Source organism: Meriones unguiculatus, chromosome 11, assembly GCF_030254825.1.
Source record: "Meriones unguiculatus strain TT.TT164.6M chromosome 11, Bangor_MerUng_6.1, whole genome shotgun sequence".
NCBI classification, from domain to species: Eukaryota; Metazoa; Chordata; class Mammalia; order Rodentia; family Muridae; genus Meriones; species Meriones unguiculatus.
Genome location: NC_083359.1, coordinates 71,810 through 96,745, shown reverse-complemented (window position 1 = coordinate 96,745; position 24,936 = coordinate 71,810). Strand labels below are relative to the sequence as shown.

Genomic DNA, 24,936 nt, shown 5'->3' with positions numbered 1-24,936 from the left:
CCACATCTTATACCATGTTACCCCTAAAGACCTCCATAGACAATGAGAGCAAGAAATACATGCAAGAGCTTAGTGCGATTGTTAAAAATAATTCTTAACTCATGGCCCCTTGACAGAATGGTTTTACTAGATCCCCCAAATATAAGGAAGAGCTACTGTTCTGGCTCTCCTGAAAATTGAAATAGACTTAAGATCAGGAGAACCCTGTGGAAAAATACAGAGCCAGAGAGATCCCCAAATGCATATATTTTTAAGTATCTTTTCTAATGGTAACATTCTGCTGTTCATAGGCCATGTGCCCTGTGGTGCCTTGACCAACATACGTGGTGCTACATAGGCTTAATCTAATATGAAAACTGATGTCACAACAGAATTTCTTTTGGGAAGACTCTCAGGGCTCAAGCTCCAGGTCCCTGAGGCCTGCATTCTCAGATAATTTAGACCACTAATTTATGTGGCCCAAGTAAGTTGTTCAACCTGTTTAAGCCTTGGTTTTAGGTATTTGTACAGTGAGAGAAGCTGACAAATCCCATATTCCTAGAATTCTTAGGATGCAGATCTTGAGACTCAGATCTGAAATGCTGAGCATGGGTACCAGCAGCCACATTGCCCCAAACACCTAGCTTTGGAAGTCAGGTAGCGTGGGCTTGGGGTCTGATCTGCCGACTGCTGTGTGCCAGGTTCCCATGGTAAACTAATACAATACATGAATCTGACTCAGAGTTTCAATAATGCCCCCTTTTCTATTTAATCGGTGAGGAAATACTCTTATAAAAAGGTGCTCTGCCCAGAGTCACCAGCTTGTTAGCAGCAGACTCAATGCCCTAGTTTCCAGATTTAGAGCCCAGATCTCTGTTCTCCAGGTAAGCAATAAAGCAGGAAGGATCCATCCCCTCTCCCTTCCCCAAACACAGTTCATGATGGACAGATGACAACAATTAGCTGTTGAGTATGTGTCAGTGAAGAATGAATTTACACAGTTCCACGCACACCACAACTCCAGAAAGGAGAGATGACTACCCAGGTCACTTAGAAAGTGCTGGAAGTACCAAATCTAACCCAACTTCAGAGCAATGCTCCCACACCCTGAAGATTTGGAAACCATTATTTTGTCATTCAATTAATGAAGAAGGGATCAATGGAAACTCTGCAGTGCTTTAGCCTAGGAATGCTACTATGTAAGGCACAAAATACTGTTGAGATGTTGGGATATCAGGGCTGGAGAGATGGCTCAGCAGTAGAGTGTACTGGCCATCTTCTGGCCTCCTCAAGTGCCAGGCACACATGTGGTGCACATACATGCATTCAATCAAAATACCCACCTACATTAAAAAAAAAAAAAAAAAATGTTAGACTACCTTTATTACAAGAGCTGAAGAATGGAAGAGGGGAGGTTAAGGAAAATTATTCCATGAACATTTGTGGTCTAAACCAGTAGAGACAGTTTCACATGCTGAATGTATGTGAAAGTCTTGCCTTTAAATTCCCATCACATGGTGCCTAGAAAACTGCTTCTTTAAAAAAAAAAGAAAAGAAAAGAAAAGAAAGAAAGAAAAACTACTTCTTATAACCTGCCATCCTATCCTAAGCCTGCCCCTCTTCGGGTTGTCCTGTCGGTCATATCTCTAGCCAGCAGAATCACAAGACAAACAGTTCATGCTTTTCTTCTCCAAAGTTTTGTGATTAAAATATTCTTAGCTTGGCCTGGGAATGTAGCTTAGTTATAAAGCACTTTCTTAGTTGCATGAGGCCCTGGGGCCCATCCTCAGCACAGGAAACAAAACAAAATCATTAGGCCAGGAATGGCAGTGAACTTCTGTTGTCCCAGTACTCAAGAAGCTGTGACATGAGACTCTCATGAGCTCGAGGCCAGACTGAGTTATATAGTGAGTTTCAAAAATAAACACAACAAAAAGTTCCTAGCTTCAAGTCCAATGGGCTCCTTTTTTTTTTTTTCCCCAGCTGTGTTTTATCCCTGCTGCCAGCAGCTGCAGGAACTTGCCCCAAAATCTAGTTCTTTTCTTGTGGGGTCTCTAACTGCTCAACAAATACTTGGTCTCAAAGAGTTTTAGTTTAAGCAATGAAACTTTGTAAGTGAAGTATTCCAGTAAGATCAAAGATATGACTGTATCTTTATGGGTTTTTTTTTCCTGCTTTGTTATACTTCTCCCTTTGCTGACTCATGATTCTCCATGTTTATAAGGAACAGAGTGATGACTCAATCCACATACACAGGCTGTGACAAACATATCAGGACACAAAGTATTGCCATACTCTTGTTTCTCGTTCTTCAAATATCTTATTAGTTGCTATAGACCACAGACACCTTACCATCTCATCTTATTGTAGAAGATCATGTGAGGCATATCTATCTTACATAACCATATTTAGGTACTCACTATCCAACCTCTATTTGCTTCCACCTTTCCCAGCCTCTATCAATTTCTATTATACTCATTGTCTTTTAAGACCAACTTTTCCAGCTCATATTTAAATGACTGTATGTAATATTTATCTGTCTATGTCTGGCTTCTTTCACTTAACACAATATCCTCCATTTCCAATGATTTTTGCTGACAGTTATGATGCTTTTAGAAAGATGGAGTCACTGTTTCAGGAGCCGGGGAAGTTCACCAACTATAACTCAAAAAAAAAACAAGACAAAATATATCATATGCAAATAAACAGATATATGGCATACATAGATATGACAGAAGGGGAATGTTTAGCTCAAGCTTGGAATATACTTGACTGAGTGGCATAGAACGGTAGTGGTGCACGCCTTTAATCCCCGCACTCGGGAGGGTGGGACCTCTGTGTTCAAGGCCAATCTGGTCTATAGAGCAAGTTCCAGGACAGCCAGGGCTACACAGAGAAATCCTGTCAAAAACAAACAAACAAACAAACAAAAAAAGAAAAACAACCAAAGAAAGAAAGGAAAGAAAAGGATATAGATATATGAAAGATGAGTGTTAAATTCAAATAGGTCTCTCTGGATGTGAGAGCAACTGTCTCTGACGTCTGTCACTCCATTGATTGCCAGGGTTGATTCGGCTGATCTAGCTGGCTAGGTGGCTTCTTCTCTTCACCTCTCCCTGTTCATCACAACCTTTCCTGAATATAGGAGGGATGGTTTTCTGTCAAGGGTAGCTGCACTCCCCTGCTAGAACCTCCAAACAAGCTCTCAAACAGGTCTTTCAGGTTTGAGTCCTCAGCTGAAGGGTCGAGACATCCAGCTCCTCACTGCTTTTTACGTTGTTTTAAATCGACATTAAATTTCATGCTTTTGTTTCCTCTTATCCACCTCTATGGTTTCTTTCTATAACACAGACAACTCTAACTTTCCATTTCCAGTAGTAGTGCAAAGTCTTTCAAAATAAACATGCTGCCTGTAAAATAAATGTGTTTGAAGGTGGTGCATGGCTGTGTTAAAACTCAAGACCTGGGCACCAAATGACTGAGTGTCTGAAAGTGTCAGCCATTTGGTGAGTTCCATTTCAGCCAGGGCTACCCAGAGAAACCAAAAACATCAACAAACAAAAGAAATTAATAAACATTTATTTCTCACACTTTGAGCAAATTGCTAAGTATCATGAAAGCTTACTTCCCATTCGTAGCAGATGTCCAAACTGGGCAGCAAGAAGCAGCCAGCTCTCCAGACACTTTGAAAGTCATTAATGCCATGCAAGAAATCTCTGCCCTCATGATTCAGCTCAACCTGTTACCTCCCAAAGAGTCACTTCCTACCCTGTTTCACTTCCACCTGTGTTAACTGAACCATGGAAAGGTGAAACATTAATACTTTCTTTCATGTTGATTATGGTCAAGTTCAATTTAACTTTTGTTAAATAGAACAAACAAACTTTTGTTCTATTTAACAAAAGTTTAAGTTTAAATGAGACCTGATTTAAAGAATAGCATCTAAAAACATTTTTATTACCTATGAATAATGTTCTTGTTTGATTTCTACAGTGCCTCACTATGTAACTCAGGCTAGCCTTGGACTCACTATGTATCCCAGGCTAGCTTGGACTACCTGTGGACTCCTGAACTTCCTGCCTCTACCTCACAAGAAGTATCCCACTGCACCTGGCAAAAAGAAAGCTTATTTTATCTTGAAAGGATTTCTGGTTTAAGTGGGTAGAGAGGACTGCAACAGGTTGACTTTGTAGCTACAAAGATTTTAACAGTCATGGGCTACTTCAGATGCCCCCTGTAATATGGTGTAGAACAGATTTCTTGGTGAAATGTCCTCATTCCACATTAGTACCAACAAGTAGGTGAACAAAAACAAATTTGCCTTCTTGAAACTGTAGTGTCCCTAGATTTCATATTTATACACTGAGAAATTATTTCTGCCACAACTGAAATGTTTCCCACAATGCCTGTCCAACACTGCATTGAGTGACCTTTTTTATTGGACTGGCCTGCATTTTATTAGTCTCCCTTTACAGATGGGAAAACTGAGGCTCAGGAAGCTGTGAACTTATTCAGGGTCTTCCACAGGCCGACTAATGGATCTGCTCTGTGCTGTGTCTAAGTGCAGATCCTGGCACTAAACAAATCCCCAGCTTAGGAAAGGTTTTCCTATAATGTTGCTAGCCATTCCCTAGGATGTTGTTGTCAGACCCCATCCCTGTGTTGAGTCAGCTGAAGTTCTGAGGTCTGCCCTCTAAGCTGGAAAAGAAAATATTTTTGTCTTCCCTGGTCAGAGTAGCAGAGTACCCACAGACTTTCCACTGGGCCCTGGGGCAGTTCACAGGGAGAAGGCATTCTGGAGGGTGATGCTCAGGCCCTGAGTGGTTGGGTCACAGAGCACAAATAGAGATTAGGGCCTGGAGAGGGTTTTTCCATCTCAGCATGGCCACTTTCTGATAGCAAAGGATGAACGGCCAACGACCACCCAACTCCTACTACTAAGAGTTGGGTTCATATCCTGAGATGGTCTCATGCCACATAATACCAGAATTGAGGAGTGCCAGAGATGAGAAGGGCTCTAGGCTGTCTACTCCAATTCTTTCATTCTACAGGTGGCTCTAAAAGGGAGACAGACATGCCTGGCAGAGTCCCAACTGGAGTCCATGTGTCCTGGTTTTCTGGCTGCTGCTGTGAGCTCACCAACTGCTGCCCAGTAGGTTTCGGGGTACCAAAGTCAACATGGAGATCAAAGGCAGGTCACTTCGAGGAAGGGCACTGAGAAGGAGGAGAGCCCTTTCTAGTTAACAGGTGAGTGAGTGAGCAGTTCCCCTGTCTTCTTCTGACCACCACACAGACCTGATCCTGAGCCACTGTGACTCAGTACAAGAATCTGTCTACAAGCAGAGCTCTCACTGGAAGAGAAATGGCAAGCATGTGGGAAGTGGCTTAATCAGAACTTTTAAGAGGTATATAATCATTGCAGTAATGATCCAGCAATGTGAAACATGAGCAACATGCAATCTGGAAGAAAACAATTATAAAAATTGAGACTTTCTGTGAACAGTTGGAATTGCAGTGACATAGGGGTGATGTTCCAAATGGCTCGTAGTTGCTGAGAATTTGCTTCCTTCTGAGACAGGTTGAGCACAGGGCCCTCCCTATACACAGGCTATCTCGTTCCATCTACAGTAATGCTAGGTACCACAGGAGATTTCCCCCAGGGATGCCTCACTGCAGAACTTACATGTCTATATGCATACATGTATGTTTGTGTGTATGTGTGAATTTAAAAAATTTACATGTGTTAAACAAGAACTCCACTACTGAGATATACCTCCAGATCCAAAAATTTTGAGGGAGTGGGTGGGTAGAGAGAGAGAAAACCCATGCAGGCATACAGAGGTCATAGGTCAACATCAGAGTTCTTTATTGCTATTCACCTTGTTATTTTTTAAGGTAGAGTCTTTTGCTGTATTTGGAGCTTACTGGCTTTGTGGCTAGACTGGATGTCCAGTGAGCCCCCAGAATCATCTTGTCTCCATCTTCTAGCACTGGGCAAACTTCCGTGATAGACAAACACTGCCACGTATAGATTTTTTCCCCTTTTTCATTTTATCTCCATTAAAGGCATTATAATGAATTCTTTTAATATTTTTACATGTGTAGATTTTTTTACATATGTGTTGGGGATTCAAATTCGGGTTCTTCTACTCACACTTTACTCACTGAACTATCTTCCTAACCCTCTCCCTCCCAAAACTTATTCTCTAAAATGAAATGTCTTTTGTTAATTATATCATGCACACTACTTGCTTGAGGGAAAGGGCTGGGGGGCACAAGAATGCCATGGAGCAAGGGTGGACGTCAGAAGACAACTTGTAGGAGTCAGTTCTCTCCTCCCACTATGTGGGTCCCAGGTATCAAACTCAGGTCTTCAGGTTTGGGCCTGAGCCATCTTGCCTGGCCCCTGACATCTTTACTCTTAACTGCTAAGTGAGTCAAATCTGTAGCATGAATTTGACTCTGTAGCATGCATTCGAATTTTATTTTTCATTACTGCTACTTATATTTAAAATGAAAAATGTAACGAAATAAAAGCATGCAGTGAGTACTGAATAGTCTGGAATCAAACACAAAACTGGATTTCCCTTCAGGAAGGAAAAATAAGAGAGTAAAACTTCTTGCTGCCACATGGGGGTGCTAAAGGACGAAGGCTGGGCAGGAACCTGCTTTCCCACCCCAGACCAGGCTGTCAATCAGAAACTGCAGCAAACTGCGGCAAATACACATGACCACTGCTGCTTTCAGAACCTTCCCCTAGCCTTTGAGCTAGGGACATTTCCTCTCTGACCTACAACCACAGACACAAGTAATTCTGCTTACCATTACTCCTCTCCACCCCCAGACTAAACTAAACAACTGAGAGTCTTGGCCCTACCCTATCTTCTACTCACTCGAAGAAGGTAGCTTTAAGCTACCTTCCCTTTCATCTGTTTCTATGACACTTGCATAGACTTGTGATAAACTGCCACGAGGTGGGAGGGGTCATCTAAGCCAGTAGTCTTCATAATGCTTCCTGGGGTAAATGGATTGCATCCCATGCCATGAGAAAGAGGGGCATGCCTTGGATAGAAAACCCAGCCCAAGCATACAAGTAGGATAACAGCTCCCTCCACTGGCACCAAGTCCTGTAAGATCCCCATGGCTGGCGCTGAAATATGCATTGAACTGTGAAGTATCCACCTCATTAATAGCTACAGCAGAACAGAACCTTATCCCCAAGTCGCTGACCACAGCAGGCCTGAGCTATTCTGCCAAGAGTCTCTGGCAGGCTGCCCAAAGTTCTGCCCATCTGAATGAGAGTTCTGAACTACTGTTGTCTTTTTCCCCCCTTTCAAGACAGGGTTTCCCTGGTCTACAAAGTGAGTCCAGGACAGCTACAACTGTCTTAAGATGTGATTTAATGAATGGTTCCTATTAGCAGATGGCCTCAGCGTTGATGCCCCCCTCCCAGGCCCCATGTTCATCACCATCTCGAGGGGGTATAGACTGCCTCATTGTCATACACAGCACCTCATCGATATAGATGGTGTTCTCCTTAACCTGGATTTCCTCCTGCAGGGCCAGCTGCCTGCGGTACAATGCCTTCAGCTCTGTCTGAGCCTGGGCCAAGATATCCTTTAACCTGGAAGAAGGAGAAGAACATGAGGAATCATCATTCACTCTGTATCACTTTTTCTAGGGATAGAGGAATATGCTTAAATATTCAGTCAAATTGACAGTGCTCTTCCCCTTACTTGCTTTCTTGAAGGCAGGACTTTCTGGCTAGTGGCTACAGTCAGGCTTCTGACACATATTTGCTAGATGTAATCCCAGCACTCAAGGGATGGGTTAGACTTAAAAGCCAGCCTGGGCTACATATAAAGTTTAAGGCTAGCCCAAACTACTTAGCAAGAACTGGTCTCAAAACTAGAGTTGCAGCATGTTGCTCAGTGGTAGAGTTCTTACATAGTGAACCCAAGGCCCTGGGCTTTTTTTTCAACAGTAAAAAAGAAAAGCCAATATTTTAAAGGGCAGATATTATCTAAATATATGGATTTGGACTTCATAACAAAATGTCTTGATATTGAGATCTGCTTCATGAATGACAGCAGCTTTGTCCTGAGTTAGCAGGCTTGCCATCTAGGAAGGCATCCTTCCAATGTTACAGAGCCAGCAGTACCCTTTGCCTAGCTCCTCCCTACAACTTACAATGCAGGCTGAAGTCAAGGCCCAGCAAGGCATGGCCCACCTGGCAACATTATGGTTGATCTCCTCAATCTCCTTGATCAGCCGATACTGAGCGACATCACGACACAGTTCTACATTAGGCCGGTGTGTCCTGGTCTCCAGACGTGTGTGCGCCACTTTAGCGGGCCCTTCTTGGTCCAAGATAGCATTTTCAAGAGCCTCAATGTTTTTCTCCTGGGAAGCGATTTCTTTCATAATCTGACAGAAAGGATTGGAGTAGGTGAGGCTACTGTGGTGTGTTCCTTGAAAATCAACAGCACATGACCCATGCGTATGATAAGACCCAATTTTACATTCTGACATAGCAGAAGCCCAAACAGCCTGATCACCTGTCCCCCAAGTAGAGATGCTCCAGCAACTATGGAACCCAGACATGGAGTGGATCCGACTGGCTGCCAATCTGACACAGATGGGGTGGGTTCCCAGGAGAACACCCTCAGCAAAGGCTTGACCACTGAGTGTCTGAATGAGAAATGTCCCCCATAGACTAATGTATGGGAACATTTGTCCCCCAGGTGTTAGTGGTATTTGGGTGGTAATGGATTGTTTAGTAGATGGAGCCTGCTGGAGGAAGGCTTTGAAGGTTTATGATCTCATTCCACTTCCTGCTCTCTCACTCTTTCTACTTCCTGTGTAGATGAAAATGTGAATAGCTAGCCTCCTGATCCTGTCATCAAGCCAAAACTTCCCTGACAAGAGGGGCTCTATCCCTCTAACACTGCCAGCAAAAATAAATACTTTTCTTTCCTGAGTTGCTTTTGCCGGGGGGGGGGGGGGGGTTAATCACAGCAACAGTAAAGTAGTTGATACAACCAACTATGCCCCACATTTTTGCTCAAGGCCTCCTGCCAACCTAGTTACAAAGTACTTTCACATCAGGAACAGAAAGGTGCTGTTTCCTTGTACAGGTACATGTATACACACACACACACACACACACACACACACAAGCACCAGTCCCATCTCCTGGAATGCTAGGAAAAGAATGGCAGTGCCACCCGAGCTTTGCTGTAGTGCACATACATACATTCATGTATGCCTATGTGCACGCTTGTGTGTGAGCATGGAAGCCAAAGGTGAATTCCGATTATTGTTTTTTGGGTGCTGGCCACCTTTTTTATTTCCAGCAGAGTCTCTCATTGTCCCAGAGCTCACAAGTAGGCCAGCCTGGCTGATCTGCAAGCTCCAGAGATCCACCTGTCTCTACCAGTGCTGGGATTACAAGCACATGCTCCCATATCTGGCTATTTTATTTTCTGACCTTCTACAATAAAAAAGGGGGAGAGGAGCTGGAGAGATGGCTCAGCAGATAGGAGTACTGGCTGCTCTTCCAGAGGTCCTAAGTTCAATTCCCAGAACTCACATGGCACCACACCACCATCTACAAAAAGGGATCTGATGCCCTCTTCTGGCATGCAGGTGTGCATGCAGCAGAGCGCTCATACATAAAAGAAAACAAACAAACAAACATGAGTTCTGGTGATCAAATTCAGATTGAGATTGAGCCACAAGGAGAGGTCCAAGAAGCATCAGGAGAAGAGAACTGGAGTCAAGTGAAGATTAAAAAATCCAAGTATTGAGGGAGGGGACCATGATTGGGGTGTAAAGTGAATGAGTGAGTGAGTGAATGAATGAATAATAAATGCAAGTATTATGGGGATTCTGGCTGGGAGAAAGCTGGATTGGTTTGGAGGTTCAGGATGGAGTAATAATTGCTCAGTATTGTGCTCAAGGCTAATTAAATAGATCAATCTCCATGTGTCATTATTTGAGTGACTAGCTGGCTAAAGATAAACTGCCACCGTATTAATTTTATGTATTTATATCCATGTTAATAATCATATTACAGGTGCAAAGAGGATACATTTAAGCCCTTCAGCTCACTGCTACCACATTGGAATGTGGGTTAGGGTTAAGGTTAAGTTCAAAGCACAGCCTTATCCCACTAGACTCTACTTCATATCTCTGAACTCAGGATGTGGACTGGCCACCTGTGCTCAGGACTCCAGGCCCTAAAGGAAGGAAGGTGTGTGGGAGCTGGCTCCTGTGGGTTCTGATGGTTAAATTTTCAGTGACTCTGCCAGCTCTCTTTAAACAGGGAGTCTGAATCTGACCACAGTAGGAATATTTACACCATGGGAATCTGCAAGTTCTAAACCTCAGAGAATTTTTATTTTGGCAAAAAGCCATTTGCCAGTGAACTAGCAGGGACAGTTGACCAGAGACCAGAGCTAGATTTGGAGAAACTGGGTGCTTCGGCTCATATGAGTCCAGAGCCATTCTCCTCATGTGACATGAGGAGGCTCTAAGGCTGTGCACAGACCCCAGCCTCTGGGATCTGTCTTCCTGCAGACCTGTTTTCTGCAGCGCGTCAACAGAGATCTAGCACACATAGACATTTATGCTTCCATGTTAAGACCTCATGACTACAGTGTGTCCCTTGGAATCTCACCTTAGCCAGATAATCAGCCAGCTTGTTCCTGGCATCCTTGGTCTCCTTCAGCCCATTTACGAATGCTGCGTCTACCACATCACACTGTCTGCGCAGGTCATGGGCCGTCTGGGACAGGATTCGGTCCACTAGGGTTTTCAGCATCATAGAGTTGTTCCGCTGCTTGTCTGCCTTCTCCACGTTGGCATTGGAGAAGTCCAGCCAGTCCTCCAGACTCACTGAGCTGAAATACAGGTTTCTCACTCATTCACCCTAGCACATAAGGGCTAGGGTAGCCAGGGCAATTCCTGAGAATTACTGAAAACTAAGCTACCTCCACCGTACAAGTACATACACTGTGTTTCTTCCACTGGCCATAGCCAACACGAAGGTACTATCTTTGGAAATCTCTCATCTCTGACATGGGATGGCACCCTAAAGATGGCACCCTCACTTCATCCCCAGGAAACCTACTGAGCTACTTTTATGACCTCAACTTTACAGAGGTAAAAACAAGCTCAGCGAAACAAACTTAATCAAAATCACACAGCTAGACAATGAATATCAACATGGAATACAAACATAACAATAATTATAAGCTAGCTCACTGAATGAGAGGAAGCCAGGAGTTGAACAGATGGCTAGTTTGGTGAGGAACTGTTAGCAACCTTGATAAATATTTTTTAAATGTTACTTGAAAGTTTATTTTATTTTCTGTGTATGAGTGTTTTGCTACATGCATGGCTGTGCACCACGTGTATGCCTGGCTCCCACAGAGGTAAGAAGAGGACATCAGATTCTCTGATGAATTATGGACAGTTGTGAGCCACCATTTAGGTTTTGGAAATCAAACCCATGTTGTCTACAAGAGCAGCAAAGTGTTCTTAACTACTGAGCCATCTCTGTTTTTCTAAAAATGTTACACACACACAACACAGAATGATGTTATTTAATAAAAATCAGACAAACAACCTTATTAGAAGTCAAGAGAGTGTGTACTTTGAGAGAGTAAAAACAAAATATTAGGCAAAAGGGAACTGAGGGAGGCTGAGGCAGGAGGATCTCAATTTCCAGGCCAACCTGGGTTACAATGATTTGTCTCAAAGAAGGGGGGGTAGGAAGAGGGGACAGAATTCCCTCCATGCCTGGGAACTACCTGAGGATTGACTAGAGGCAGGCCATGGCTAGTCCCCAGAGATCCCTATCTCCTTTGCCTTGAAGATAAGAACAAATTTGCCAACTTTTTTCTCACAAGTCCAAAGATGAGATACCAGTTTTGAAACTGGGATATTAAAAAGCATCAGAGCAGGGCTGGAGAGATGGCCCAGTGGTTAAGAACACTGGCTGCTCTTCTAAAGGACCTGGGTTCAATTCCCAGCACCCACTTGGCAGCTCACAACTGTCTATAGCTCCAATTCCAGGGGGATCTGTCACCTTCACAGATATACGTGCAGGTAAAACATCAATGCACATAAAAAAAAAAAGCATCATAGCTTTTCTTATATCTCCCTCTCCCTCCCACCTTTTTGCCTTTCTTTTTCTTCCATCACTCCAGATGGGAGAAGCCAGCTTGCATGTCATGAAACTGTCCTTGGAAAAGTTCATAAATCTGGGAACTGAGGCCTACATCACCACATGAGTCACCTTGGAAGCCAACTGCTCCAAGTAGAAGTCGAGCCTTCAAGGGGTGCAGCCCCAGCACCCAGTCTAACTTCTTCCCAAGGACGCCTTGATGCAGGCTGACAGCTAAGCAGTGCCTGGCCTCTCAACCCATCCAAGGTCTGAGATAATAAACATTTATTATTCTGAGAGGCTAAATTTGGAGTACTTTATCTTTCTATTTTTTATACATAAAAAGATATTAATACGGGGGCTGGGGAGATGGCTCAGTAGTTAAGACCATGGGCTGCTCTTCCAAAGGACCAGGGTTCAATTGCCGGCACCAACGTGGCAGCTCATAACTGTCTATAACTCTAGTTCCAGGGGATCCAACACCATCTCACAGACATACATATAAGCAAAACACCAACACACATAAAATAATTTTTAATTATTAAAAAGATACTAATACAATGATATCATTGAACTGTGTATTTGTTATTTGTGTATGTATTTATGTATGCATGTTTAATTTTAAAAATCAAAAATGAATGAATTAGTCCTATGATATAATACAAATTGAGAATGCAAGTTAAGGGTCCAGTGAGGTAGTCCAACAGGTAAAATTGCCTTCCACCAAGCTCACCTACTTGAGTGGGAGCCCCAAAACCTGCATGGTAGAAGAAAGGAACCAACTCCCACAAGTTGCCCTCTGACCTCCACATGTGCACGAGTGTAACCACACATCAGTACACATATATGAATAAATGCCTTTTTAAAACTTAAAAACTACTAAGAGCACTGGCTGCTCGCTCTTCCTGAGGTTTTAAGTTCAATTCCCAGCAACCATACGGTGCCTCACAAGCATATGTTTGCATGGACCAACAGTTACCTGATTATCTTGGAAAAGGTTAGATATGGGGAATTGCAAACTCACCAATTACTATAGTTTTTACAGTCTTTCACTTGTTAAACTATAAACAGATGAAGGAATACACTGTAAATCTTTGGACATACTGTGCCAGTCTTAAAGTGAGAGAAGGCTCTGGGCGGGGACAAGGTAAAACACTCAGCAGATGCTTTGCCACAAGCCTCCTGGCTCCGAGGCCCTGTTAGATTGAGAGGACCTGGGGCATTTCCAGTTCAACCTATGTCAGAGGCAGCCCCCACTCACTTGGGCTCGATTCTCACAACATCCTCAGAATACTTGATATTTGGTGAATTATTGTTGAGTGAGAAGCAGATGTCGTCGATAGTTAGAGCCGTGAACTTATCCTTCAAATCCTTTTCCAAACTGTACTTGGCAGAGCGGTTGAGCCTGAAGGAAGAAGGTAAACAGCGTCTGATCACCCCTACAGGATCATGGGAGGCCCTGGAAGAGGAAGCTGAAACTAGGTCCTTTCAGCATGGCCTCCCCTTGAGCCCTGCTTCCATGTCCCCAGTGCACACATGTGCCATTTGATGCTTGGAGACCAAGCCTCAGCTGAAATCCTCTCTGCCAAACTGTACTGAGGTGAGGGGGCTGCGTGGTTGCAAAGGGCTCCAGTGAGTCACCCTGGTGAGATGCCGCCACCCCCCACCCCCCACTCCCACCCCCACCCCCCACCCCCCACCCCAACCCCCACCCCCACCCCCCACCCCCACCCCCACCCCCACCCCTACCCCCACCCCCACCCCCCACCCCTACCCCCACCCCCCACCCCCCACCCCCACCCCCACCCCCGGCCCAGCCGCCACGGCTAGGGCAGCACTTGTGGGCAAGGCAGAAACCCGGCCTCCTCACGCCAGTGTTCCACCAGGGGGCGCAGACGGACCGTCGTCCCCCCCCCCACCCCCCCGCTCAGGTGAGGGTCTGCAGTACCTGATCTGCTCCGTTGTCTCCTCCAGTGTGCGCCTAAGCAGGTCCATGACACCACGGATGATCTCGGCCTCCTTCACCAGCTCCTGATCCACCACATCGTGCACGAAATCGATGCCCATTCGCTTGTCCCTGACACGGAGGGGCAGGGGACACTATTTTATGCATGTGCCTCTTCAAAATATCCCAAATGCATGCAGAAGCCACTGACAGAGACACTTTGTTATTTCTACCCTGCTTTGGAGTACTGAGGTGGGAGATCCCCTAGCCACTTGCTGTGGGGCCTGAGGTGTGTCTTGATATCCCCTTCTGTAAATGGGGATAACTATGAGTACTTAATAGGGTGTGCCAAGGAACAGACATGATAGAAAGTGGTGTTTCTAAGCTGGCCTTGGTGGTGCACGCCTGTAATCCCAGCACTCAGGGGGGCAGAGGCAGGCGGATCTTTTTCAGTCTGGTCTACAAAGGGAGTTCAGGACAGTCAAAGCTATACACAGAAACCCTGTCTCAAAAAACAAAAAGAATGAAATAAAGGAAAGAAGAAAGGAAGGGAGAGGGGAAGGAGGGAGGGAGGGAGGAAGGAATGAAGGAGGCATGTTCCTGCCTTCAGTGCACAGTGCATGCTCAGTAATTTGCACCCTCTGCATTGCAGTTACCCTCAGGCTTAGGAGCACACTCAAGGCGTGGGGACCTGTCACTGCCCTTGCCTTCAAGAGCTCTCTGAATCTCTCTGGGGATTATTGCTTGCTTGCTGCACAGGATCAGGGCTAAGGTCATGGGGGAACTGGGCTTTCGCCTTAGAAATAGTGCCATGTATTTGGGACCTGCAGAGGGCTCAGCACTTCTAAGTTCCTCCCTGTAATGGAGATGAGATAAGGAGAATTCACTGGAGCTCAGTCATGACAACTCTGCTAAGCTAAGGATGTTGAAGCTTTTGGGACACACTGCTGTAATTACAAGGTTTGAAACTTGGGGTGACCTGTAAAACTCAAGATTTGGATATGTTCACTCAAAAACCAGTGTGGAGCTGGGAACACGGTTCAGTAGAATGGTTGCCTAGCACTCATGAAGCCCTGGGTTTGAACCTTTAGAGTTTAACTAGACATGTGGAAGGTGTGGGCAAGAAGATCAAAAGTACAAAGTTATCCTCAGCTAGTGAATGTGAGGCCAGCCTGGGCTATGCAAACCTCTGTCTCAAAACATTAAAAGTAAGGCCAGGCGGTGGTGGTACACACCTTTAATCTCAGTACTGTGGAGACAGAGACAGGTGGATCTCTGAGACCAGCCTGGTCTACAGAGTAAGAGCCAGGACTAAACAGAGAAACCCTGTCTTGAAAAAGTAAAAAATAAAAAAATGAAAAGTCAGTATTTTCAAATCTAGAATGCTGGATTGGAAAGGGCTCTGCTGGAGCAAAACCACCTATAAGAGACAGGTATGGAGGAACAGGACTGAGGAGGGTGAGGTGGGAAGATGTGGCATTCTCGACTTACATCAGTTCATCAGGGCTTGCCATCACCTAAGCAGAGCAGAGAATAATCCTATCCCTGGATTTATAGACCCTCAGAAGTGTGTCCTGGGTTTATAGACCCTCAGACGTGTGTCCTGGGTTTATAGACCCTCAGACGTGTGTCCATCTGTTCTCTAGACGTCAGATGCTCTGTGTGTCAGCGCCTGACTGCACCCACTAAAGACAGCCATTCCCAGGTTCTGCTTGTAGAGTCATATGAGCGTGTTCTGCCCAATGGGATGCAAGTACAAATAAGTGGTGAATGTCAAACTCTATTTACTCCTACTTGCTGGGCACATAGGCTGTATCGAGCTTAGGCTGACATCTCAAATCATGAGGCAGCCTAGGGATTGAAACCTGTGTTCTGTGAGGCAAAACAAAACAAAACAAAAAACAAAACCACGAAGAGCCTGGAACCCTAATACTACAGCACACCATGCCAATAAACACTGAACATTTATAGATTACTTAAAAGTGATGAGAAAGGTGGCTAGAGAGATGGCTCAGCAGCTAAGAGCACTGGCTGCTTTTCCAGAGAACCTGGGTTCAATTCACAGCACCTGCTTGATGGTTAAAAAAATGTCTGTAACTCCAGTTCCAAGGGGGTCTAGCACCCTCTTCTGGACTCCTCTGGCACTGCTACACCTGGCACATAGACACCCATGCAATCAAAACACATACACATTAAAAAAATAAATAAATCTCAAAACATTCTTACGTGACTGAAAAAAAAAACTACTTTAAGATTAATTTGATTTTGTAATTCTTTGACACTCACAGAAAACTAAGCCCTAACTTATATTTTTAGTTAGAGGAGAGCAGAGTTTAGGTATGAGGAAAATGTGGTATTCCTTCCACCGACACCATGGCCAAGACAGGTCTCATCTCAGCTCCAACAGACACCTACTGATTTGCCTGCGCAACACATCATTCAGCACAGTCAGCTTTTGCTAGCAGCACTGAGTCTCCTCCAGCAGGTGACTCACCTGTAGGCCAGGCACCTCTCTGTGATGTGTAGGGGCTCCTTAAAGCTCTCCAAGGATTTCTCCAGGCGAATCTTGTATGTGAGCAGATCGTCTGTCTCGTGCATAAGTTGTTCAAGTTTGTCATCTAACTCCTTCTTCCAGAACTTGACTTCCTCAAGTCTCTGCTCTGAAGACACAGAGAAGTCACACCTGGGTTTGTCTGCTCCTGGAGGAGCTGACTGTGGGGGGTGTGTGTGTGTGCAATAAACAAATGCTTATTAGCAAAATGGGAGATATTTCTTCTTACATTCTAAACTCTAATTCTTTAACTGCCTTCTATTTTTAAATAATCTATCTATCTATCTATCTATCTACCTACCTACCTATGATGCAGTCTTGCTCTGTAGGCCAGGATGGCTTTAAACTTTCCTCTTGTCTCAGCCTGAGTGCTAGAATTACAGGTATGCACCACCTGGATGATAACTCTTTAATTTTTTTTAAGATTTATTATAATATTTTAATTGTGGTTTTGTGAGTGTGTGTCTGCATGTGTGTATATGTGTGTGTGCACGTCTGTTTCTGTGCACTTGAGTTCAGGTGCCCGAAGAGGTCAGAGAGGTCTGACCCCTCCAGAGCCAGAGTTGTAGGTTGTTAGGAGCTACCTGGCATGGTTCTAGGAACTGAACTTGGGCTCTCTGAAAGAGCAGTATGCACTCTGAACTACTGGGCTATCACTCTAATCTTGTAACTTTTAAATTGTATCAAAGCTATAAGTGTGTGTTGTTTTGAAAGTCAAACAGCCTCACACAGTCTGGTGAGTGTCTGACTCTCTCCTACCATCGCCTCCTCTTAGAGCAACAATTTCAATACTTTCACTCTTTTTTTTCTGGCATTTGCTCTTATTAGTATCCATTTATCATCAATTTAATGCCATGATGAAGTATGACAATTTGCATTTTTTTTCAGGGCTAAGGATTGAACCTAAACCTAAGCCCTTAAGTACAGTAGGCAGGCTCTCTAATGCTGAGCTGTGTCCTCCACTCCAGGATTGCTTTTAGCCAACTCAAACAACAGCCTTCTGGTCCTTCCATCTCCCAGTATATGTATATCAACATTTTATCAAATACTAACCTACTGTATACTTACATTTTTTTAATATATAACATTATTTACACTTGAGTCCAGTAGCATATTATAATAAACTTCTTGCTTAACTTTCTTTTTTGATATGATTATAATCACATCATTGCTTCATATTCATTTTTATGATAGGCCAAAGAAGTAAGTTTGTTTGTTTAGGTAGTATCTTTCTCTATAATTCAGGCTGGATTTTAATTTCCTTTTTTATTTTATTTTATTATTTTGTTGTTGTTTTTGAGACAGGGTTTCTCTGTGTAGCCCTGGCTGTCTTGGAACTTGCTATGTAGACTAGGCTGGTCACAAACTCACAGAGATCCACCTGCCTCTGCCTCCCGAGTGCTGGGATTAAAGGTGTGTGCCACCAACTCTGGGCTCGTGGCCTTGAATTTTCAGTCCTCACACCTCAGCCTCTCAGGTACTTGGCTTATCAGATATGCCACCACACCTGACTAAAGGCAAGTTGATTAAGCAGTGCAAGTAAAAGATGGCTTATTATAAAGCAAACTGTATGAAAGCTAATGAATTCAGAATGTGTAGCTTCATATTTGAATCTTAAATTTATGAGGTATTGTGTAATTATCAATTTCCTCTCCCTAAGATAACATGTGTATGACTGTGTATGTTGTACTGGGCTGTGTATATGCACCTGTGGGGGGGGGGGTATGCATACACAGAAACTGGAGGAAGATGGAGCAGTGTCCTGCTCTATTACTCTCTGTCTTATTGCTTTGAGACAGGCTCTCTTACTGAACCTGGTGGGCAGAAAGCCTAACAATTCTCCTTTCCTTGCTCCTCACATTGCTTTGTCTTTTTATGTGGGTCCTGGGGCTCTGAACTCATGTCCTCATGCTTGCATGGCAAGCAGTCTTACACAAGCCATCTCTCCAGCCCAAATACTTTATTTCTTGGAGAAGAAACATATTTCTTGGAGAAGAAATATATCTAAGTATATCTAAGTTATAGGAAACATACAGATAGCAAGATGGTTACTATAGCAACCACTTCAGGGGCTGCAGAGATAGCTCAGTGCTATGCTCTAGCAAAGAAACAAGTTTCAGTTCCCAGAACCCAAGTTAGGTGGCTCAAAACTGCCTGTAGCTCCGGTTCTGAGGGTCCTCTTCTGGTCTCCACATGCACATATACATGCACATATACAGACACATATACAGACACATATACACACATGAAATAAAAATAAATTTTAAGGTAACCTGTTCACTTTATTTGTATTAATTACTAATGCTTTCTCAAACTTTCTGACAAGTATCCTGTCAATCAACTGATGATATTTCTCTTCCAGAAACATCTTTCACGGGGCCCTTTCTCCTCCTGCTGTGACCAGGTGAACACCCCCCCCCCCCCCAGACAGCACACACACAATAAACTCTGTAAAGGCTGTGTCTGCTTAGTTCCCTGTTGTCTTCTACTGAGAGAAAAAGACAGCAACCCTGGATTCGTCCATCCACACCCTGGGTTCATACTTCTCAATAAATCTCTTTTATAAGATTTGCTATCTGGTGTGATTCTCTCTTCAAAAGTAGCCAAGAAGCAATGAAGAGAAGAAGCAAATAAGTGGATCAGGGCTGATGCTCCTGAGCTCCTCAACTCTGCTGGGGATATCCTCCCCCAGGAGCTACAAGGCCTCTGCTGAGGAGGCTTCCTCTCAGAGCTGTGTGGTGTCTGGGCTCCCATGTCTCAGGGTGGCCCTCCACTGGGATAACTTTCCTCAGAGCTGTGTGCTTCCTGGGCTCCTGGGTCCCAGAATACCTTTTTGTCAGAGCAGGAAAGCCTACACCTGGGTTCATTCCCAGGACTTAAAATGTAACTCACAACTGTTTGTTACTCAAGATCTGGAGGATCTGGCGCCCTCTTCTGGCCTCTGTGGGTTCTTCCACACACTTGGTGTACATAAACTCACTCAGACAATAAAACAATAAAAAAATAAATCTGTCAAAAAGAAAGAAAGGAAAGAGAAGAAAAGGCTAACAGAGCCAAGAGCAAAACAGTCAAGAGTCCCAGTAAAAGATGAATGGAAAGAGAAGGGTCAACAATAAGAAAGGGGAAAAAACAGCCAGAAAGAAAGCAAGTGGACCAGATGAGATGCACACTACAGCTTCCTATCCTTAAGAAAGGCCAAAAGGGATAAAGACTAAGTGCCCCATGGATTAGAAAGTTGAGTGTCGCTAATGGTCTGTGTTTTGTCTGTCCTCCAGTCTGATGGTGTTTTATGGATCAAACACATCCCAAGTTTCTGTGTGTTGGACACACAAATGGAAACCCTGCAAGGACAGACATCAGCCTGATATATACACACCACCAAGGACAGCACAGAAACTTTTAAGTTTTATTTTACCTTTTTATTGAAAATGTATCTTTAGAAAACTATACATATAGCAAAGTGTAATGAGTGAGACTCCTAAGGACTGAATCCCTGACTCAGGAAACAATATTAAGAGCATCCAGAAAGGTCCCACTTGGCTCTTTCCAATCCACATTTTCTCACACACCATTGTTGAGTTCTCATACTATAAATTAATTTTTCTTTAATTTATAAAAATGAAATATTATGGTATGTGCTCATTTCTTGTTTTTTGTTTGTTTGTCAACATCTTCCTGAGTTTGTGAGATTCCTCTGTGGTGTTGTATCAAGCTGCAGATCTGCCCGCCTCTTTGCTACATAAGGGAGGTACTATTTACCCACCTTATTACTGATAAAGCCTGCAGCATAGATCTCTAGTAAACAGACATTAGGTTTCACAGATAAGTGTAGCAGCAGTGTGAAAGGTCACACACACCGGCTTTGGTAGGTGCCTCGGCCACTGTCTAAAGTTGTGCCAATCAACCCTTCCACCAGCGGCAAGGGTGCCAATGTGCCACTCACTGCTCCACTTCCTCCCCAGTACTTGGCGCTTTTCATTTCTTTTTTTCTTCCCTTCTGGTAGGGGAAGAAACTTTAGCTCTTTCTTATAATCCCAGGACTCAGCAGGCTGAGGCACCAGGATCACTGTGAGGTCAAGGCCAGCCCAGTCTACAGAGTGAAAATTACTTGAAATTTTTTAAATGTTTGGCTGATTACTGATTTTTTAAGTTTATTGTTTTATTTTAGATCGCCATTCTTTAAATGCTATTTCTCAGCATGCGATTGTTCAGAGTGAATTGTTCTTTATGAAAGACCCAGCTAAAATGTTTATCTTAAGGAACATCCAGTGCCTGCCCCACACCCAGCTTAGCTTTCTTCACTCAGCACCTATCTGGCTCTATGTTGATAAATGACTTTTGTATCTTTTCTCCTTTCAAGGTGGGAACCCATGAAAGCATAGAGCCTGCTCATGTGTGGTCTATACATGCTATCAATGGATGGGAATCAAATTGGAGAATGAGTGATAGATGGCTGAAAATCAGATGGTGTTATTGTGTCTGTCTTATTTCACTGGTCTTAAACAAACAGAACCTGCAGAATGAACATTTCTGCCCACTCCCATACTTCTAGAATGGTACATTGCCACAGTAAATATGGCACTATAGATAGCCCCCAATAGCCTCATCAGGATAAGGTCACAAGCGTAATAAGCACATCTCTTACCAAGTTTCTTGTTCACATCGCTCTGAGACTTCCTGGTGGACTTCTCAATTTCATCCACAAGCCTCTGGCTTTCTGACACCAGTCGTTCAGACTGGGACCTTTGGGTAGCTGCCCTGTGGTACTGTCTTTTGTTAGCAATATACCATTCCTCAGGAAGGAACTTGGATGGAGACTGAAGTAATTTGGCCATTTCAGATTTCCAAAGTCCTGATCAAATACAAACCATTTTGCATTAAATAAAAGCAGCAGTTTCTGCCATCATCACCATCATCAAAATGTGACACTCATACTGAAACATGAGTTTTCATAACCTAAACCAAGCATTTCTGTGTAGCTAGCTCCCAGATCAAAAAAATCAATATTACCAATACGCCAGACCCTGTTTTAGCCTCTAATTTGCCACTCCCAGCCGCACAGGGTGACCACCAACCTGACCTTTAATGCTCCATATAAGTTCCTCAGGTTTTCAATCATACTCAGTGTGCTCTTGAGCATCTGGTGCATTTATCTAACATTATCATAACAGTGATTGCTTATAGTGTAGCTTATCTATTCTCATCACTATGTGATGCACAAGGTAACTATATAAAAATCTATCTTTTTCTATTGCATATGATTACATGGACTAGTCTCACTTAGGGCTATCACAAGAATGCTATTAATATTCTCCTGTGCATCTTTTGGAGACATGGAGTTCTCATGGGACTTGCTGGACCAAAGAGTGGTGTGCTGGCTAGTCTTGTGTCAACTTGACATAAACTAGAGTTATCCACAAAAAGAGAACCTCAGTTGAGAAAATGCCTCTATAAGATCCAGCTGTAGGACATTTTCCTATATAGTAATTGATGAGGGAGGGCCCAGCCTATTGTGGATGGTGCCACCTCGGGGCTGGTGGTCCTGCGTTCTATAAAAAAGCAGGCTGAGCTGGGCAGTGGTGGCACATGCCTTTAATCCTGGCACTCAGAAGGCAGAGGCAGGCAGAACTCTGTGGAGTTTGAGACCAACTGATCTACAGAGTGAGTTCCAGGAAAGCCAGAACTACATAGAGAAACCTTGTCTCAGATAGAAATGGAAGGAAGGAGGAAGGAAGGAAGGAAGGAAGGAAGGAAGGAAGGAAGGAAGGAAGGAGTTGGAGGAGGAGGGAGAGAGGGAGGGAGGGAGGGAGGGAGGAAATCAGGCTGAGCAAGCTATGATGAGCAAGCCTGTAAGCAGCACCTCCATGGCCTCTGCATCAGCTCCTGCCTCCAGGTCCATGCCCAGTTTGAGTTCCTGCCCTGACCATCTTCATTGATGAATAGTGATATGGAAGTATAAGCTCTTTCCTTCCCAACTTGCTTTCGGATCATGGTGTTTTGTCGCAGCAATGAAAACCCTAAAACAAGCAGTGTTCTTCCAAATACATAAACCCAGACATGTGCTCTAGACAAACAAATGTGACAGCTATAAAACCGACATCTGGGCATTCTATGTGACAAAGTAGAGGAACTCAGGAGAAGGCAGCTGGTGGAGGCAGACAGTCATGGAAAGACTGTGGTTCCTCAGCTCTGAACGACCATCATCTGTCTTCCATAGACAAAGCTGAACCCCTACCCTAGAAGCCTCTGAAGTCTTCTCAAACAAGGATGGAGTCAGATCTTGACTAGGCTGAGCACCGGGGGCCCGCGCAGACCCCTCAGATACTCCTGAGCTCCCTAGTCCAGTCCCTCCTTTGGCCTCTTCCAAGACTGTCTTAGCCTGGCTCCCTGAGATGTAACTTTGCTACAAGTCTGAGTAATCTTCTGAGAGGGGACCTAAATCAGGGCTAATGGGGTAGGGAGAAGGGGCCACGGGAGTGAATCGGGGTTCACTTACCTCAGTACCTCAAAGAACACAAACGGCTAACCCCAACTGAAGCTCCGGGCTCTCAGAGAACTGGGAGAGAAAACTGCGGTCTCTATGGCAACTGGACACGGAAGGCGCCCTTGTTAGAAGACTGCGCAAGCGCGAATGTGCGCGCTGCAAAAGCGAGACCTGTGCAAAGAACTTGAGGCTGCGATGGGTGGATATTCCGCGAACTCATCCTGCCTCGGAAATGCCAGACACCGAGTAGCAACCGGGTCACTCGTGGTTCCCCGTCCCAGAGTCTCTGACTCTGCAGATGTATTGCGGAGTCGGTCTCGGTGGTGTCTGCTGCTCTGAGCCGAAGAGGAGCTTTGAGGAGGGCGGGACCAGCAAACCTGGCAGCACACACCAGCTCCAGACAGAAGGCAAGATGGGCTTCAGACTGGGATCTTACCGCGAAGGTGTAAAATTCACCAAGCAAAGAGCTTTTCCTCAGTCCAGAACTCTTGAAACTTGTGGATTGAGACAAAGTTACACTTTCGGGGAACAGCCATTTGGTGTCAAGGCCTTGAGTTTTAACACAGCTTTGCACCATCTTCGAAGTGTTCATGTTACAGGCAGCACATTTATTTTAAAAGACTTGCACTACTTCTGGAAATGAGAAATTAGAACTGTGTGGCACAAAGCAACCATAAAAGTGAATAAGATGAAACAAAGGCATAAAATTCAATGTTGATTACAAACAATGTAAAAGCAGTGAGGAGCTGGGCGTAGTGGCCCATGCAGGTCATCTCTGGCATGCCAGAGTAAGGCCCTTAAATTGAGGACTCAAATCTGAAAGACCTATTTGAAATTAACACTCACCTTTTATGTATCAATATTCTTAATTCTGGTAGACTATCTTAATTCAAAGACAGAAAGGAATTTTGAAACAGTAACAAGCTTTACATGTCCAGCTCAGGTTATTAATTTAGAGCAATGTTTAGACTGATGCCCTTAAAATTTTTTTACAGAAAAAAATTGAAATCTGAAATTATATACCTAACTAAAACATATCTTATATAAGAGCAGAATACTTATGGGAGGGGTGCTGGTACTAACATTGCAGATTTTGAAAAAAAAGAAAAAGAAAAACTAAAGCAAAGGTAAAAATCTCAGCAAGTCATGAGATAAAGGAAGCAGTGAGGCCATCTCAGGTGTGTTAAGAAACCTGAGTACAATAGCTGTGGATCTGGACAGGAAAATGACTGTTCCAGGTATGTTTGCTGGGTTATTATGTAGTCACTGCTCTACAGTGCATCCCTACTTGCTGAAAACAAAAGCTGAGTGTAAAGCTGTATGCCAGGTGCTGCTCACCTTCTTGCCTCTGCACCATTTCTATGGCTTTTGAGTCAGTCTCATGTTTTTCTGTCCATCATGGCTCTAGGAGCCATAGTATGTATGTGCATATCACACAGCCTAGCCCTGTGGTAGGTTATTCCATCTCAACTTGTATAAGTACATTCTGTGATGTCACACAATGACAAAATAGTCTAAGAACACATTTCTATAACGTATCACCATATGCCCTCATGTAGCTAGTGAAATAAATACAATAGGGATAACACTATTTGCCATGAAACAGTGGGCTTTATAAATTAATATGTGTAAAGCACATAAGTATAAGACATTGATACAAACCAAAATTTACTATTGTCTGCAGTTGCTGTTTAAACATTTATTTGCTATAAAGCTTTCTTGTCTGTTATATATTTGAATTTATGTAATAAATAACCCAGATCACGTTCATGCCTTTTGTATGTTAAAGCACTTCACAGGAATTC

The 24,936-nt window shown here is 43.9% G+C and overlaps 1 protein-coding gene across 1 annotated transcript; it reads right to left on the bottom strand.

Annotated features, from left to right (window-relative positions):
• Positions 1-3,612: 3,612 nt before the first annotated feature.
• Positions 3,613-23,497, bottom strand: Tekt1 (tektin 1). Its single transcript, XM_021641671.2, has 8 exons — positions 23,144-23,497; positions 21,293-21,499; positions 16,591-16,756; positions 14,100-14,228; positions 13,413-13,556; positions 10,661-10,883; positions 8,210-8,406; positions 3,613-7,603 (listed from the first exon to the last, which is right to left on the bottom strand). The coding sequence occupies exons 2-8, from the start codon at positions 21,480-21,482 to the stop codon at positions 7,396-7,398; spliced, it is 1,257 nt and encodes a 418-aa protein (XP_021497346.1). The 5' UTR covers positions 21,483-21,499; positions 23,144-23,497; the 3' UTR covers positions 3,613-7,395.
• Between the last annotated feature and the right edge of the window lie 1,439 nt (positions 23,498-24,936).